The sequence below is a fragment of the Archocentrus centrarchus genome, chromosome 2 (genome assembly GCF_007364275.1).
Source record: "Archocentrus centrarchus isolate MPI-CPG fArcCen1 chromosome 2, fArcCen1, whole genome shotgun sequence".
Lineage (NCBI taxonomy): Eukaryota > Metazoa > Chordata > Actinopteri > Cichliformes > Cichlidae > Archocentrus > Archocentrus centrarchus.
This window is the reverse complement of record NC_044347.1, coordinates 20,713,767-20,726,643: the sequence shown is the minus strand read 5'-3', so window position 1 is coordinate 20,726,643 and position 12,877 is coordinate 20,713,767. Positions and strand designations below refer to the sequence as shown.

The 12,877-nt window shown below is 38.4% G+C and overlaps 1 protein-coding gene across 7 annotated transcripts in view; it reads left to right on the top strand.

The window, feature by feature from the left end:
• Positions 1–12,877, top strand: part of LOC115794096 (fibroblast growth factor 14-like) — a 69,514-nt gene that overhangs the window by 36,186 nt on the left and 20,451 nt on the right. For 4 of the 7 annotated variants that reach the window (XM_030749391.1, XM_030749427.1, XM_030749383.1 and 1 more), the window contains exons 2-3: positions 506–616; positions 6,269–6,372. In XM_030749391.1, the coding sequence (XP_030605251.1) occupies positions 506–616; positions 6,269–6,372 (215 nt within the window). Of the gene's footprint in view, positions 1–505; positions 617–1,642; positions 1,694–6,268; positions 6,373–12,877 lie in introns of all 7 variants that reach the window. The other 3 variants (XM_030749418.1, XM_030749374.1, XM_030749400.1) reach the window with 1 other exon arrangement.

Genomic DNA, 12,877 nt, shown 5'->3' with positions numbered 1-12,877 from the left:
AGGAATCATTATAGTAGACAGAATAGCACCTGTATGCAAAAATGTTGGTAAATCATGAAGAGCACAGTGGACACAAAGCTATTTAAGGCTGCACTTTGCCATCAAAGGTTCAGAAATAATTTATCAAAGTTATTCAAGTGGAACAATGACCACGAAGGACGGATTAGTCCAAGAATCCTGTAATGGATTGGATGTGCTTGACTAGTCTCTTCACAGGAAATCCCTCAGGATGCAGGAGGTTTCATGTGGTCACATTGTCCTTCTGTATTGTACTGTATTATACCACAAATGTGTCCTCCAGGATGAGTGCAGGATTTGAGTTCAGAGGAGGAATTTCGACATAAATCGGTGCTGAAACCAACAGAAATCATTACTGGCTTTGACTTATTTTACTTAATGACATGTCAGGTCTTTGCAATGTGCACCAAACTCTGATATGAAGATCAGTTTTTTTTTTCAACTCTTCCTCTCTCTGTCTTTTTTTTCTGTGTTTCGTGATGTGCAGAACCACAGCTGAAGGGCATAGTGACCAGGTTGTTCTGCAGGCAGGGCTTCTATCTCCAGATGGGCCAGGATGGAAGTCTGGATGGGACCAAAGACGACAGCACTAACTCCTGTTAGTAGACAAAACACGCACACACACACACACACACACACACACACACACACACACACACACACACACACACACACACACTGGCAGACATAAACAATTGTGTGTATATATGTAATGAATCTGGAGTTGTACACATTTGGCATGCAGTTACAGTCATAGTAATAAAGAACGTACACTGCATTTCAGTTCCAAGATTTTATGTATCGGGACATAATAAGAAGTCACCTGTTCCCTAGTAGGGCTTAAAATGATATAAATACAGCATTTATTATAATACAGCAACACATAACACATTATACTGTGTCATTATTTATTTACCAAAATAAGACCAAAATGCAGAAGCAGTGTGTGAAAAGTAAGTGCATCTTTAGTGCTTCCACTGGAATTAAGAGGGTTTTACAATCAGATGCACTTGATTAACTGATCATCAGTGAGTGTGAGCACCTCTATAAAAGCAGAAGTTAAAAACCTCATACCAACTGTCAAGCACGGTGGTGGAGGGCTGATGATTCGGGCTTATTTCCCAGCTACAGAACTTGGTCGCCCTGCATTGTGTTGCCCATGAACTCCTCTGTATACCAAAGTATTCTAGAGTCAAATGTGAGGTCGCCTGTCTGACAGCTAAAGCCTGGATCATGTGACAGGGCAATGGTCCCAAGCACTGCAGCAAATCTACAACAGAATGGCTGAAAAAGAAAAGAATCAAGGTTGACCTGATTAAAATGTTTATGTAGAGGACCATAATAGAGGTGTGCATAAATGAATACCTGCAAACCTTGATGAGCTGTAGCAATGTTGTAAAGAAGAGTGGGCCACAAGTCCTCCAAAAAGATGTGACAGACTGGTAAAAAAGTCATGCAGAAAATTTTTACATCAAGCTTTCCACACACCTCTTCTGCATTTCAACTAAGTTTTGGTAAAATAAATAATGACAGGTGTAATATGTCATGTGTTGTTATGCATCCGAGGTTGTATTATACTATAATGATCATAGTGTATGTTTGTATGTTCCCTATCTCCTCCTAGATGAGTGGACCAATCTTGATGAACCTTTGCATAAGCATTGCCCAGGGCACTGTGAGTGCCAACATCTATACTGCATATACAAATATTTTATACAAATCCCACAGTTGTATATATTTGTACATTTGACAGTTCAACTGAGCACTGAATGGTGTCCCAGATTACAACGGTGTGTCACAATAATTAATATATATATATATATATATATATATATATATATATGATTGAAGCATATGTATATATCGTTGTATGTTCCCTGTCTCCTGAGCATAGCATATCTTCAATTATTTTAAGACCTGCTAAGGATTTTGGATGATTTTGTCGTGATGCATACAACCCTAAAAACAGAGGGTGTACTTTCTTTTTTTACCATGACTGTATGCAAAGCCTGAAGGCACATTTCTCCTGTGGAAAACACTATCACAGGTGGATGAGGCTCTTTCACAGTCCGCTACCAAAAATATGTTACAAAGTTCAATACATGGTTTTTGTTCTACAGATTAGTAGCACCGCGTGTGATGCTGCTTTTATTTAAGAAGTAATCAGGAAACATTTTTAACATTGCAGCCAATTTGCCAAATCTTCAGTCAATAAAGAGACCGAGGATTTTACTTGCTTTCCTACAATATCTGCTTGTGGCAGCCAAAGCTACAGATGTTTTTTTTAGAACTTGCATTATGTACAAAAAGAGCTTCCTTTAAACTTTAAAGGTATATGAATTATCCTGAATGCCATACACGCCTTAATGCATGAAAAAGTATTAATTAGTTCATGCAAAACCTAATTAATTGTCAGAAACGCACACTAATTAAAAGTATGCAATGCATGTGCTGCTGCATAAACAATACAAGTAAACTGGACTTCAACTGAATATACAATCACTGACATTCACTTAATTTTTCAGCTCACCCCACGAACTGCAGACCTGATTATGAAGAAGACATTTACATGATTAATAATTCCTGTTTCCTAATTATTGAGATGGCGTAGCTATTGCAATAATGAAACACTGCATTAAGAGATGCATGAAATGCTCTTAGTTCATGCATGTTCCCTCAAATTTCATAGTGGCAAAACACCTTTTTTAGTATGTAAGCATCATTTGGATTGTATACAAGTCAGACCTGTTGCTGATGCTTGGCCTGCTAGACACAGGTTACACAGAGTTGCATACTCTTGATAGATTCATATATGAAAGGCACATAAACAAGTATAAGAAAGAGAAAAACGAGACGAGAGCTGTGTGCAAAACCAAGTATTTTTCATAGTGGCGTAAAACCACTGACAGTCTTTCTCAAGGCCGCGTGGTTATTTAGAGATGGCACGTCAATCTCTCGACTCTCATCTGATGTGAAGGTTAGGACACATTTTTTTCCCACCATTAAAGAGGAGAGTGGGAAAGAGTGAAAAAAAATAAGAGAAATGTCATAGAAATGCTGCAATTGTCACAGTAGTTTTAAGTAGTTAAATGTAAAAATGCAAGCTTGTAAGGGAATTAGAAACATATTGTTCAGGTTTTGCTATTCAGTCATTTTGGTCTGAATAAGTGATCTGATATGAACAATTTTTAATTGGTGTCAATGATTGAAACTGCAGTCCTAAAGGAAGCAATACGGCATTAACAGCGTGTTTATTGCGGCTCAGTTTGGGACATTTTACATTTTCTGAGAGCTGACCAAATGTTCTGCGACAAGTAGCTGCTCTGAGCATTTGTTTATTTATTTATTTTAAGGCTCGGTTTATTGGACCTCTGCAGCCAACACAGCCCTCGAGGAGGAGCCGCAGATGGACATCTTATTGATTGATGTAGCTTTGTTGTAATATTCTGATGTACTAGGCTTGGAGAAAATCAAATGCTAATCAGTAATCGCCGCAGCGTGCCACTCACTCATGCAAAGTGTCCTTTTCACATTGGCTGAGCCGTCTGAGCTCTGCTGTCCGCCTGTTGCAGCAATGCTCTACTTGTTTACTATTATTATTTATTTATTTTTTGCCAAATGTCTTCACATCAATTTTTGGCTAGTGTCTATATCTCCACATTTTTTTTTTCTTACATTTCTACCACTGTGAGTCTGCAGCAAGAAGATGAAACTGAATTTCCTGCAGTTCACACTTGTTGCCAAGCTCCAGTTTTGTTTTTTTTTTTCCATTTGTTTGTGTGGTCGGGGAGACATCAGTGACATTTCCTGCAGCATTTAAAGGGACAGCTGTTAGCACCTCTAATCAGCTGGTTGCATATCTTCATGTTAATGAAGGCTGTGCAGCGCAATGGTGGTTTAGTAACTGTGATATTTATCAAGTCTGATTGCTCACAGGTGTACTTGTGCACATTTCCACTGTAAATGTTGGTTGAGAAATCAACAACCATTTCTAAGCAACCTTGATTAATGAGGGCTCTGATATCCCAGGTGTAATCAGCCTTTGATTACAAGGAAAAGAGCACATCCGCTGTTGCGACCTTCATTATAGGTCACGGTTGTTTTTATATGTTTTTATGCAATAATGTATACACTTATTTCCTTTCAAAAACCATCAGCTGTTTTAAAAAAAATACTCCAATTGGTTAGCAGCAAGTAAAGCCATTAAAATCTGTTCAAAATATATCTAATACAGCAATAAATACAGTATATTTATCCATCTTGATTGATGGATTACTATCATACTTGACAAATGAAACTTTCAGCAGCTGACAGTGAAATCCAGAGTATCTGGGACATTGTTGTAGGAAAGACACACTGCTGTGGAGGCAGAACTCTCAGAGGTGGATGTTTCGAAGCCGGGCCTCAAACTCACTACATGAAACGACGACATCTTTAAGCTAGAGCCGTGGGATGCAGCAGCTAATCAAAAGAGGAGTCACAAACGCCCGAGACAATTATACCGGCAGCAATAGAGGAACGCATCCGCACAATAAGACAATAATGTAAGGCGAGCTCCAGATTCACAGAGTGCAGTAGAGAATGAAAATGTAATAAAATTCTTTTTTAATCAGTGAGAGAGGTTTGAGTAGGTGAGAGGAGGAGAGGGAATGGATAACCACTTGAAGCATCCTCTTGCACAAGAGTTCAAACTCCAATAAAACTAAGACATATAAAATTGTATAAGTAAATAAAATCATTTGCAAGGGTAGACAGCAAACAAAGGGTGTGATTAACCTCACACCCTTAGTTTGCTGTCACCTGAGCAACCAAAACTGTACATTGACAATTTGCACCTGAATATTCTCAACTACTTGCACAGAGAAAGACAGCTTCACCTTGAATCTTGCATGACGTTGTTCGTCTGTCTGCACTGTCTGTGCTGTCAGCGGGCAGATCAGCATCTATTCGATGATTAGAAGCATGCGAGTTAAAGTGGAACCATTTCAACTGACCTCAGCGAGAGACAGAAGAATTTCAACAACCTTGAAAGGTCATAACTGCTGAGAGACATGATAATTATCGTGTTCTCACATCTGAGGATCTGGATTAAGAAATATGTCAGAACTGAAACTGTGGTAATATCATCAATGGTTTTCCAGCTTTGTCATTTCAAAGTTCATTTAAAAATTGAAAGATTTTCTGCTTGTGATTGTTTAGCTGAAGTGTCACTCGAAGTCTGATTGGGTTATTTGCTCAGTTTTTGGATCAATTTAGTTTTAATCTGGACTCTATCACACACAGACTCTATTATTGTCATATTGATGTTTGTAAAGCACTTCTGCTAAAACTGAAGTCACTTAATAGACACTTTTTTTTCATAGAGCTGAGAACATAATTACAAAGCACAGCGATAATTGAGACCCACAGAAATAGCACACTTTACTGAGTTCTACTTGTAAACCACCTACATGAATTCCTCGACTGATCTCTCAAAGAGTGAATAATGTGATCTACTGAAATTCAAGTTTGAATGTTTATATATGCTGAGACATAATTTTATATTATTTATCAAATATTTCATTAAAAAAAAAAAAAAAGGATACAAGATGCTAAGTGATTCCAGGAAGTGAACAAAACCACCAATGACACCAGCACTGTCTTTTAAAAACCCGGCCCCCGGGCTGTGCGGGTGCAGCCAGCTGTCTGTTTCTTTACTGTCACTGACTGCCGTTCTTCAAAGAACACTGACCTGATGGAGCTGAGAGGTGGACTGTGCCTTTGAAAAAAACGGGAATTGGCTCATGTTAAAATGTCACGGAGTCCTTGGTTAAAATATCCTTATGTCCTCAACTTGAACTTTATTTCTCTAGTGTTCAAATTCAGATTGACCCTTCTTCTTTACTCTTTTGCTAAACTGCACGGCTTTAAGAAGACTTTGGTCATGTATTGTATTTAAAGCTAAATAATAACACCTCTTTTACACTGCTATAAATAAAATGTCTTAATAGAGACCAATTAGCACTTAGTTTTGGGTAGAAAGAAAAAATTCTGTCACTTTCCTGAATGCCTCTTTAATCTGATAATCTTTAATAATCTTTCATTTAAAAGCCCTGCAAGCAGCCCCTCGAGACTGAGCTGCTTCACCCCTGACCAGCTAACCAAACCAGCTGAGCAGTTCTCATTTCAACAAGAGACACCCACACAGAGACACACAAGTGTGCGGGGAAACACAAACACATAAACTGAGGTTGTCTCTTTTTGTCTTCAGCTCTGTTTAACTTAATTCCTGTGGGTCTGAGAGTCGTGGCCATCCAATCAGTTAAGACTGGTCTCTACATCGCAATGAACGGAGAGGGTCACCTTTACTCCTCGGTGAGTGCACGCACGCACGCACCCACACACACACACACACACACACACACAAATTGTGGCGCTTACTTGTACAGATCATCACACACGATCTTCCACTCCAGAATTGATCCATGATGACTTCTTGTGTGATTGTAATTAGAGACAACTGGAGATATTATTGCTTTGATAAAAGGCCTTGCTTTATCTGCAAAGGGAAACTGTTAGCGGAGAGTATGTCAGGGAGATTAATCTGTTAACTTTAGCTGTAATCAAAGTGGTAAAGTTATTTCTTGACCTGAAACTGTCTGTACTGAGTACAGTTTAGGAAGTAAGCAGGTAGTTTTTAAGTGAAGAAGGCTTATATATATATATATATATATATATATATATATATATATATATATATATATATATATATATATATATATAGGGGTGCAGGGAAGAAAAAGCAGAAGGACACAGTGAAGAAAGACAGAGGATATACGTGTTTTCATACACACGTGTGTGTGTGTGTGTGAAAACATTGTCCTTTTTACTTTACTTGTTTTATATGTTTTATAATGCAGAATTCAATCAAACATAATTAGTGCAGAGGAAATGAGATGACAAAGAAAACAAGTAAATAGCACAGTTGTTGTGAATTTTTTGGCCCCCAAAGATCTTTAAGCCAGAGCCAGCGGTTACTCACAACCAGTGCAATGAAATTTTGCTAATTAGGGCTTTAATTCACTCAAGCAAATAGTAATAAAAAAAAAAAAATTTACATTTCAGATAACACGGAGTTATTACCTTTACTGTGCACAGATTAATTACACTTAATAATGAATTAATTTTTTTTTGCTTAAATGAATAATCAGTCATCAAAAATGGTGCATATTATTTCTCTGAATTGCCTAATCGGCTTCTTGACTAATTTCCAAAAGAACATTTGCAAGTAGTGGCACACTTTAAAAGTGCCTGGTTAGTGTGATATATGTTTTAAATAAATATTATCACCTGCTATATGACATTATGCTGTTTGGAAGAAACACGTGATTTTCTTTGCACAACCCAGCTTAGTTAGCAGGTGTATGGACTGTTTTGACTGTATCCAGGCATCTGGGTCTTTCTGTGGAGTCTTCATCCTCCCAAAAGGACCAATGAGCTTATGCTGTAGTGAGGTGTCCGTCATCCATCTGTCTGATTCACAAGAATCACTGCTCCTCCCAGAGTATTAGACAGAATGTAATCAAACTTGCATACAATGATCACCTGATGGGTCTTCACTCAAACTGTGCTCAAGGTCAAGGTCAAGGTTTTACAGGCACTTTTCCATTTTCGTAAGAGTCGCTACTCCCCCGAGAGCATCGGTCAGATTTGAGAGAAACTTTCACACAAAGATCACCTCGTGGGTCCTCACCCAAATTGAGGTCAAGGTCAAGGTCGTATTTGCCATTTTATGGGCACTTTTCCATTTTCACAGCATAACCTTCTTGCACCAAATTCTCCCTCCTGATATACTGAACAATATTCAATTCAAATAATTTACCAAAGATTCTTGATGTTAATCAATTCTGCATGTACAACATTATAAAGAAAGATATGGCCAATGCTCTGAAATATTGATGCATTCACATATTTTCATGGTTTTTAATGGTCATAGTTCCTGCTGACCATGCAGTCATAATACTCCTGGACTCAAACACTTTCATTTGTTCTGGATACGTGAGTGTTTGTGCGCCTCCTTGACTTATCAATGGATTTTTAATTCTCATTAGTTTGTGCAATACTTATCACTCTCTTTCTGTACTTCACACATTTCAATAACCTGTGAATTGTGCTGGATCGTGAGCCGGGTGAGCTACTGCGTCACCGATGTTCTGGTTCCTGCTCTGTGCAGCGGTACGCTGAGTAAAAATAAGATAAAAAGATCACTAACCCAGCATGTGCAAAGTAGTTAGAGACGCATCACTGAAATCTTGCTTGAAAATATGCAAAAAAAAATGTTGTTGTTCTATAAAACTGGCAATGAGCTGCAGCTGATTAATTCTTAAAACCAATTAAAAAATAAACTGTGAGCCTTGTCAGAGTTTTGATTGAGACACGAATACTGAGTCAGAGTAAGCAGCGCGTAATAACACAAAAAGCTTTTTTCATGTCAGAAGATAATGCGAGAGACCCATTTTTTTTGGTTTTGTGGGGCAGAAGATTGGAAACCGTTTCATTTGATAGAAAGAGATGAAAAGAGAGATAAATTGCTTTGAATAGATGCCAGTGAAGCACATTAGTCTGATTACAGACAAGTATGCATTCAGTCGGTCTTTTTATTATTTGATAATCGTTAGATTCAGTGTCCTTTCCAGAAGCATCTCCTTCCTGAACATAAAAAATTGAGACAATGAAAAAAAAAAAAAAGAAATCTGGAAACCTTGTCGAATAATTGAAATAAGAAAGAGACAGAGAGAACAACAAGAAAGACATGACAGGGAGAAGGAGGAGGAGGTGGAGAGCAAGTGGAGCAGAGAAGGATGGAGGGGAAGTGAGGTAGAAGAGTAGCAGCGTGAAGATGTTTGAGCAGAATATAAATTATTTCCATGTTGACTCTTCAGAGAAAGTTCAACCTCTTCCACTGACGTCCCCTCTTCTGACATCACCCCTGCTTCCTCCTCTTCATTTCTTTTTTTGGTCGGAGATGATAGGAGCTGAAGGGGAGGGGAAAGGAGGTGACGGGAGTAGAAGAGAGGGAAGGAGAGGTGATAGAGACAGAGAGAGAGAGGGAGGAGACGGGGGAATAGAAGTGGTTGGCAGCGGAGAGGAGAGGCAGAGACAAGAGGAGATGAAAGGAGGGAAATGAAAGGGAGAGGTGAGAGGAATAACGGTGAGGCCAGTACATGACAGAAAAAAATGAGAGGAGGAGAGGGGCGACAAAAGAATAGACTTGGATGTGAGGCAGAAGAAAAGAAGGTGGAGAGGAAGTAGGACAAGGACAATGAGAGGAAAAGATCAAGAGGATGGCAGAAAAGGGCTGCAGACAGAAAAAAAAAGGAGAGGAGGGAAGGTGACACAGATGTGGACAGAAGAAGTAAAGATGAAGAGCAAGTAAAAAGGAAAAAATGGGAAAGGAATAAGTAAAAGTTGCCAAAAAAGAGAGAAGAAGACAGAGAGCAAAGAGAAATAGAAGAAATCTGCTAAACACAAGGCAAGATAGAAATAAATAATGTAAGAAAAAGACTGATTAAAAAGAAGAAGTGTACAGAGAAAAATTGAGATGAAGGTTGTAAAAAAGAGGAAAAAGACTAAAGGGAAAGGACTGCGGACAAAGCTAAATTAGGTAACATGTTGCAGAGATAGAAGTGCAAAAGTCAAATGAAAAATGTATAGAGAAAAGGGAAAGGATGGAAAGGAAGGAGGCTAAGCGTGTCGGCAGAAGGGGAAAGGATGAGAGGAAAAAGTTCACGCAAACGACGGAGAGGAGGGAGTAAAAAAAGCTTGTAGACAAAGGGTAATCGGGAAGAGAAAGAACTGAGATCTGTGCTGCTCTGCTGGGCTTTCTCAGCCTGTCGCTGAAAGTCACAGATGCATGAGGGCTTCCTGTAAATAATTGAAGAGGGGGAGTCCCCCCCTACACACACACACACACACACACACACACACACACACACACACACACACACACACACACACTCAGCATAAATCCCCTCTAAAGCTGCATAGAGGGAAAGTGAGGATGTTTGATCATTTTCCAGCTCTGTGACTGATGTGCAGACAGCTACAAGATAACGAATATATAAATTATACACAGCAGGTTGGATTTATTGTGATGTCAGCACTGCTTGATATTTAATTGGTTGCTGCAAAGGTCCTGGCTGTTGGAGTGTGTTACACTGGTGGTAAGAACCAGCCTGTACAGATACTCATTAAACATTACGAGGGTGCCATCACAGTTTGTTTTATCCTGTTCTGGGCTAGAGCGGTGATGTTTACATTTATGTATTTAGTAATTGGTTGGTTCAGGTTCACATTAACTGAACAGCGCTTATTTTTATTTTTTTGGAGAAGTTTGAAGTTTGGCTTATCTTTCATCCCTCTTGGCTAGTTATGTCGATACAAATCAGACTCCAGTGCCTGCAACTTCAACGAGACATGGTGCACTTGTTAGCAGACTGTTCTGTAACAAGTTCAAGATAGACCACTAGTCCAAAGCATTTGGAAGGACTTTTACATTCCAGTGTGTTTGTTAGATGATGTCAAGACATTATCTTGTAGCTACGGTTGTGTGAAAACATAAGCAGCCCTTTCAAAAAGTGCCTGCTGATAAAGTGTGATACACTTGAAGAACACCACAGGGAAAATTTGCTTTTTCAACCATGTATTGATTAAAGCCTCAGTGACGAAAGAAGACAGATACCGATACTTGGTGATTTCAAATTCTGATATATCGGCCGATATTTTCTTTCAGGCACACAAGACATAAACAGATTTCCCTAACATGTGTTTTGAGATGCTAAAATGAAAAAATAATCTTGTGCTATTGTCACAAGTCATAAATGACTCATTCACGCTCTGCCCGACTCTGCTCAGCAAATAGCTAATATCAGCAGGGCCGATATATCGGTTGGGCTCTAATAATGTTATATGGAAAAAGTAAATATATCCTTAGCATCAGAATTCACCCTAAATTCCTTCTGTAGAAAGATGCTATTTTGTTTCTTGCATATACACCCTGTTTTAAATGCCCCCACAACAGTTTAATGGTAATTTCTGAGCTAGTCAATAACCATCCTGTTTTTCCTTTTGAGTCATTTCTTGGTGGAATTGTTAATGTGCTTAAGGTCATTATCATGTTACAAAGACCACCTCTGGTTCATCTTCAATTTTCAGGCAGATGGCCTCACATTATCTCTTTAATATGGCAGAGAATCCACAGTTGGAGTAATGGCTGCAGTCTGCTCAGTCCAAAATAAAGCAAAGCAAAAGTAAAGTCTAACAAGTGGTATGAGAATGAGAGTCTTCTCTTTACAAGGCTGTCTTTGGTCTCTGCCAAACATGAGTTATTGTCAAAATCTCTGCCCAGAGCACATTATTTTAAAAGACCTTTGTAGGGTTGTCAAAAATAAAGCTACGGATAATAATTGATACTAAAAATCACTATCAGTTTACTCATTTGCAACAGAACTGCAACGCACAACTTCACACAGCAGTGTCGCAGACATGCACGCCTCACCTCACTAACAGCTGAACTTTCTTAACCTTATTACAGTAGGTGGCGTTCACACCACTGAACGACACTTTATGAGGGTTTCTGAGACCTCTCGTTTCAGTACACTGAAGGATTGAGCAGTTATCATAATTGTTAAACATGTTAATGTAGTCGTTAAACAATTACCCGACAATCACACTGGCCATCTGTTGAGGTGTCATTAAGGTAGCGGCTATTTTTTCAGGTGACTTAAAACATATGTTGTCACTGATGTTATAATCCTTATATTTTTTAGAAAGAATTTTTTTTGCTATTTTTCCCCAGTGGTATTAAAAATGCTAACAAGTATTGAGGATTTTAATTGGTATCAGTATTGTTTGAAATTCTAGTATCATAGTATCGTGACAATACTAGCTTTTTTCTTCTTCTTCTTCTTCTTCTTCTTCTTCTCCTCCTCTTTTTTTTTTTTTTGCAAATTGTAGTTTTGCTCACCTACCATTAGATGTTCAAATTTGTTCCATCTCCATTGTGATTATAGATGAATGCACTCTGACACCATCAACTGCAAAATGTTCTTGGAAACTGTCTTTTTCTTTTTCTTTTGCATTAAATGGTCTGCTCATAGGCAGAATTTGCCAAAGCTGACAGTCTTAGATAAATTGACAAATAGATGATTTATAATGAAATAATTTCATATAATAGTTTCACTCAGTAGCATCTGCAACCTTTCTTTTCTGATGAGCTAAGAGTTCTTAGATCTTTACATGGTGACGCACATCAATAGCAAACAGAACATCAGGCCTTAGATGAGACAGGTTCCAGATGTCGGTCGTTAAAGGAGGATCTAAACGCTGGCACGTAATATGAAACCCCTGATTCAAATTTTGTAGATCTGAAGGTGACATAAATATAGGCATGTACTTACCTTTTACTTGTTTTTAGTGTAAAACAAACAAACAAAAAAAACCCCAAATAGTTGCTTGTCTAACTAGCTCGGGAAGTCCACAGTTTCTACAGGATTTGCTTACTTTTTCTGATGTCGTTTAAATAACATGTATTTAATGACATATTAAGCATCAAGCATAAGTATCAACTTCAGAACCAAACCATAAGAAGCACAAACAAGCACCTTGGCCTACCTGGTATGAACCCACAACATGTAGTTAGTCTATTTTAAGCATAATGTGATGAACTGGAGTCCAGTTCAGGTTTCTGGTAGATGGAAAAAAATTATCTCAACATTCATTTCTGGTATTAAAAGTGCCAGAACGATTCCCATGACTTCACAGCCTATATTATGCATTCAGATCCCTGAATAAATGTGTCTCATTTGTCACTCTGAAAACA